Genomic DNA, 5,921 nt, shown 5'->3' with positions numbered 1-5,921 from the left:
GATTGTGGAAGCCCGAGGAGCTTGGTGATGTACGAAGCTTGAGATCCACCTCGCCGGAGTTGGTGAACGGAGACTTCTAGTGAGTGCTCATGACTCGGTGTCTTGGAAGGCGACAATACTCTTAGTGAGTGCTGCAACGTGGACTAGGGGTATGAGCCAACACACTGATACCACCGGAAAAAATCTGGTTGTCCCTCTGCCTCTTACTTTACTTCGAGCATTTCCTTCCGCATTTACTTCCTAGCATTTCAATACTTGTCATGTCTTTATCTTCTTGCCTAGTTGTTATTATTTCTCGTAGAGTATCTTGTTTTTCTTGAATTAATTGCTTCTTTGCTTGTTCAATTAGTATGCTGGGTTGGTAGTGTAGCTCTTGGCTCCGTGGTGAATTGGCCTCTTTCCGTAGTATTGGATATGTTAAGGTTGTTGTTTTTCAATACTAGAAATTCGAAAAAGGCCCAATTCACCCCCTTTTGGTCCATCGATCCTTTCGACAGTATTATACAATTTTATGCACATGGGTTTCTGTCCCTTTGACATGGGGATGCATGGCACTGAGTTGCTGCATGTGATCAAGTGCGATATTCGCGGGCAGTTCAGATGGATCCATGAGCCTGTAGTGAGTGGCGCCCCATAGCTGCTATACTTTCATGACCGGCAATTGCGTTTGGGAGACTGATGCGGGTCACAAAAGTGAAGCTTGGGTAAATGTTGGTGGTTCATAGAGATAATATCATCAATACAAATCGGCAACTTGTCTGAAGAATATTTCACACATACATGGTTCAATCAAGTTTCTTATTCCTCCACAGAAGACACGTAAAACAAAAAATTGGAACAAAATAATGTGGCACAAACCCATTGCTTACAAACTAAACACAACAAAGTCTGAAATGAGTGAAAACATTTGGAAAATGGCCTTGCTGCTAGTCGTGCTTGAGAGATAAGAGTGCTTTGAAGATACCAACAAGAACACCGGCGGCGGAGAGCACTGCAAGGATGATTTTGTAGTTCCTGTAGAAAAACTTGTGCACCTTGATCCACATCCACCTCTTAAGCTTGTAGTCCTCAATCTCTTCCATTAAGTGGACAAGGGGTGGGCCACCACTTATGTGCTTGACAAGGCCCTTGAAGAAATCAAGGATCTCCTTGTTGGTCAGCGCCCCATTAATGAGGCCCTTTGATCTCAGCCTATGCACATCCTCTTCACGATCCATGAGCATAGCAAGGACGACAAGGTAAGGGCGGATAGCATGTTTTCTATCAGTATCATCGCTGCTGGCCATGTATAGCTCAAAGACGGCCATGTTGACAAGCCAGCATCGATTTGTTCCATCTAGCAACAATGGGGCTAGGAAGATCTCGCAGCCAAAGAGCCCTTTCTTGATGCCCATGTCTGTGAACTTTGTTGTCTTGCTGGCTTTAAGTTTGATGCCGATCTCCGCAAGCTCTATGGCACTAATAGTCCTCGACATCTGTCTGCTGCTTTCAACATCAAATGGACTGTCGTTGTTGTTGTTGTAGCAACAGCAACAGTTAACCAGAGAGAACCATTTTTCTTCAATAAAGGGAGAAAACAGCTGCTTGTTTTGGTTGCTAGATGGTACTACAGCGTTACTACCTATTTTGCCTGTTTTGTACGCCCAGAGAAGGCCAAGAAGATGTGGTGGCGTGTAGCTGCTGGCATCCAAGTCAAAAGGTCCATCATTGTCCTCTGCTCCCTTGCGGATCCTGAGCGTGCGTGCCATTTTAGCTATGAAGTCCTCCACTGGTACCTCCTTGTAGCTTCTAAGTATCTGGATCACCACCCAGGGGAGCTGGTTCTCCAGTAGCATCATGTCACGGTTGATGACAGCTTGGTTGGTGTCAAAATAATACGCCAAAGAAGGTGGCATATCTTCAAGGCCACTGATACACATATGGCGCATGTACTGGAGCAAGAAGCAACCATCACGGAACAGGTTAAGCTTTAACTCATCATCCTCGATGGTAGGTGCTCTGAGGTCACTGAACAAGATGCGGACGTCTCCTAAGGCGGAGCAGAAGGCCCTATATATCCTGTCAGCTGATGATGGGAAGTAATAATGTGTAGCCACATTCTTCACCACCTCAATATCGTGATGGTTTTTTCTAACTTTATAATATCCAATGGGCACGGTTACCCTGTCACTGTACTCTTCATAGAGAGCGGATAGGCTCACAGGAAAACGACGCAGCTTCTTTTCTCGCATGGCGAATTCAGCATTCAACTCTTGTTCCTGCTGCGACACCAAATCAGCAGGTACCCATGTCTTGAAAGCTTCGAATTCCTCATCTTCAGTGCTGGATGACTCATCACCCGAATCCTCATCGTCGTCTAAAACTGCTGTTGCGGAAGGTAGCGAGATGCTTCTTCGTACTCTGCTCTTTTTTTTTGAAGAACATGGCTCACTTCGTCTTCGTCCTCTTCTCCGTCTCCGTTTTGAATAATCAGTCGAATCCTCATCGTCGTCTACAACTGCTGTTGCGGAAGGTGGCGAGATGCTTCTTCGTACTCTGCTCTTGTTTTTTGAAGAACATGACTCACTTCGTCCTCTTCTCCGTCTCCGTTTTGACAATTCATGCACCATCGTCAAATTAATAGCTGGTATCCTATTTTTTCGAAGGATGGCGAGATTTGCCGTAAAATGTATTAGAAGAAGAGAATTGATCTAATTTATAAGGAAATTAAATTATATTCGTGGCCTTAGTTGTGCCATACCCTCCTCATTTTTGATCTTACTCGTAATTTTTGCTCAGTTTTAACTTTCCTCTTCTGAAGAGTTGAAGGTTAAAACTGAGATGAAATCACGACTAAGATCAAAACTGAGCAAAGTGATGAACTAAAGCCAAAAATGTAAAAACCATACAACTCAACTCGCTCAGCACCGAGCACACAAACCCAACCAGGCAGTTGGATCCTTTGAGCTATAAAATGACAGTTGATACAAAGGAAGCAGAACAGCCTAAGGTAGCATTTTTTTTTTTACACACGAAAAATGCTATAATCATTGATTACCGTTCGGGCTAATTCTGTACCGTAGCTACTGTACTATATAAACATCCAAGGGGCAAAAGATGATCGCCCCGTTCATTTCATCGTTTTTGACTTATTCAACAGTGTTTTTCTCCCACGGCTTATCAGCCACAGAACCAGCCAGCAGTACTTTCACAAAAAATCAGCACCAGCCAGCCGTACAGGCTGAATCTCCCGTAACAAAAATATGAAAGAACTTAAACAAAAAAGACAAGGGAGTCGAGGAGAGGATCGCTGCGAGTACCTCGATTTGCAGATGGTGTGGGGCGGGGAGCTAGCTCGCGCTCCTTTGTTGCCCTCTACTTATGTTAACGCCGTCCGGCCAAGTGGAGGCTGCGAGTACCTCGATTGCACCAATAATGCTGTTTGGTACAACTAATATGCTGCTGATAATATAAATTGAGCTTCAAGACCGCTCACCTGTCATTGTCCATACATTTTTTTTTGGATAAGGTCAGTACCGGTTTTAAAAGCCATGATAGGAGTCAAATGACCAACCTACCGAATTATTTGCAAACCTGAATTCAAATCTACGCAGAGACCATCTGTTACCCGATGGAATTTGCTCTCAAAGAGCATCTCAATGGTGTCCTATCTTACAAAAATTTGTCAAAAAATATAGTACACCTCTTGAAGTGCTACAAATATATTATACCTTATTAGGCTGCCTCATCTCTAGACCTAAACGAACCGAAGGTTCATGGAACTATCCTTTTTAAACGAACGGAGTAGTCTCGACGGGTGACAGATCGGGATACTGCAAGTACCACCGAAGAGGTTCGACAAGGTTAGGCGCTACTGCGATGCTCAGTACCATCACGGGGATGTGCACCGCGATGGTTGCGGAGGGACCAAAGCTCAAGGAGGTGGACATAGTGATCTGGAGGTTCGAGTCACCGGAGCATAATACCCTACGTCCTCGGATATGTGGGTGTACTATGGTGTAGCCTTGAGCCTAAGGATCAAGAACAATGGCCCCCCATGCTCTAGCTCGGGGAAGAGACCAGGAGGGCTAAGACTGGGAGCCCCTAAGTGGTGTGTGAGTAGATGTGTGGGTTCTACTTGGTGCTCGGCAGAGCACCAGTGATGGAAGCCCCATGCGGGGCATCTACATAAAGATTTCTACCAAGGACTGCCTGGTCCAACTTATCTTTGTCATGAAACTATCCTTTTTAAACGAACGGAGTAGTGTCGACGGGTACTGCAGGTACCACCGAAGAGGTTCGGCAAGGGTATAATTACTACCAAAAACGGCTCTTTGCCGAGAGCTACAATGTTTACCGAGTGTTTTTTTTCTGGCTCTCAGCAAAGAGCTTCTTTGTTGAGTGTCAAAAATAAAACACTCGGCAAAAGAAAAAATACTCGCAAAGAAAAAACAAAACACTTGGCAAAATTAAACGCTTGGCAAAGAACTTCTTTGCCGAGTGTTTTATTTTACACGAGGCAAAGATAAATTTTAAATCATATTTTGAAGCTGTAAATTAATTCAAATGAAAAAGTTTTGAACTACAAAATTGTATAACTCATTAAGATGTATAATTTTTATTTTGATCATTTCTTCATATGACAAAATAGAAGTAAATTTGTTCACAAAACTTATATATGTCTCTTGTAGGTTATGAAACTACAAGAGGAATGCATAAGATTTGTGATGATGGGGTGAGAACGGGGTGCCACGTGGCACCGAAATAACTCCCCAAGACCACACTCAGTGACAAAAAGATAAGTCTCCGCTATCCGCGTGAAGGGCGGGGTCGAGCGCGGGCCCCACCAAGGGTCGAGCGTAGGCCCGCGGAGGGTCGATCGACGACCTCGAGTTCGACCTCCCTGCACGGACTCGATGGCGTGCGTATCGCACCAAGATCGGTTTTCCTTGTTCTTTTCTATTTGCAGGAAAGATAGGCACGGGGATCAAGGCGGACGCTGGTTGGCCCAAGCGGGCCACGGCGGGCCCTCCAACCTTGAAACTCACCACTTTGCCCAACTTGAAAGCCACTGCAGGCGGCAACCCATGGCGATGGATGGAACAGAACAGTACAGTGCCACCCTCAAAAGACGTACCCACAGCAGAGACGTGACGGGTCCTGGACGGCTAGGGCTGCGTCTCGGGCGGACCAGAGGAGCGAGGGCGGCGCGGCGCAGCGTGTGTCGGCCTCGACCCAGCCGCGCCGCACACAGAGAGCGGATCCCTCGGCTTTTTCTCGAATACCGTGTACAGGCACTCGATCTCGAATCTATAAGGGATCGGGGCCAGATCGCTAGGCCAGGGTATAAATAGGACTCCCAACGGCAAATACCGGACAAGTGAGATACATTGTAACACCCCCTATTCGTTTTCATCGGCTTGAGGAGCACGAACTCAAGTCGTTATGCGGTTCAACACTGGACATAGGGCTTCGGCCTGAACTAGTATAAACCCTTGTCTGTTTTACTCGTGATTTCGTTGCTGCACTTCTCGCGACCGTGTTGGTGATCACTTGATCACTGTCGGAGTTTCTAAACGCCGACAGTTGGTGCGTCAGGTCGGGGCGCGTTGCGAGAATCGTTGTAGCAAGTCATGGCGCCCGGCATCGCGACAATGGCGCTAGGTGCGGTCGTGAGGTTCGGTACCCTAGAGTTCACGACGACTCCGGGAAAAAGGCTCGAGCTAGAGCTAACACTGATGCCGTACAATGCAGTCCGCTTCGGAAGTCTGGAGCTTGTGGCCGACTGCGACAGCCACATCACTCCCGGGAGCGCCGGCATTCACCCGAACCCGGCGCTTGGGGCCGCAGTCCTCGGACCCGAACCCCCGGCTCAAGCAGCACGGGCTCAGAATCCGGCGGGGGTGAGCAAGAAGAAGGCCAAGCAGTTGGCCAGACGGAAG

The 5,921-nt window shown here is 46.9% G+C and overlaps 1 protein-coding gene across 1 annotated transcript; it reads right to left on the bottom strand.

The window, feature by feature from the left end:
- Positions 1-728: 728 nt before the first annotated feature.
- On the bottom strand, positions 729-3,433 carry LOC112884296. The gene is made up of 2 exons (XM_025949674.1): positions 3,300-3,433; positions 729-2,631 (listed from the first exon to the last, which is right to left on the bottom strand). Exon 2 carries the CDS (start codon positions 2,607-2,609, stop codon positions 927-929), a length of 1,683 nt encoding a protein of 560 aa, XP_025805459.1. The 5' UTR covers positions 2,610-2,631; positions 3,300-3,433; the 3' UTR covers positions 729-926.
- Positions 3,434-5,921: the final 2,488 nt, after the last annotated feature.

The sequence above is a fragment of the Panicum hallii genome, chromosome 3 (assembly GCF_002211085.1).
Source record: "Panicum hallii strain FIL2 chromosome 3, PHallii_v3.1, whole genome shotgun sequence".
NCBI classification, from domain to species: domain Eukaryota; kingdom Viridiplantae; phylum Streptophyta; class Magnoliopsida; order Poales; family Poaceae; genus Panicum; species Panicum hallii.
The sequence above is the reverse complement of the archived record's forward strand: the minus strand, read 5'-3'. Positions and strand labels throughout refer to the sequence as shown.

What these genes read in the sequence shown, in the direction of transcription:
- LOC112884296 (XM_025949674.1), bottom strand. Translation starts at nt 2,609, where the DNA reads ATGGTGCATGAATTGTCAAAACGGAGACGGAGAAGAGGACGAAGTGAG.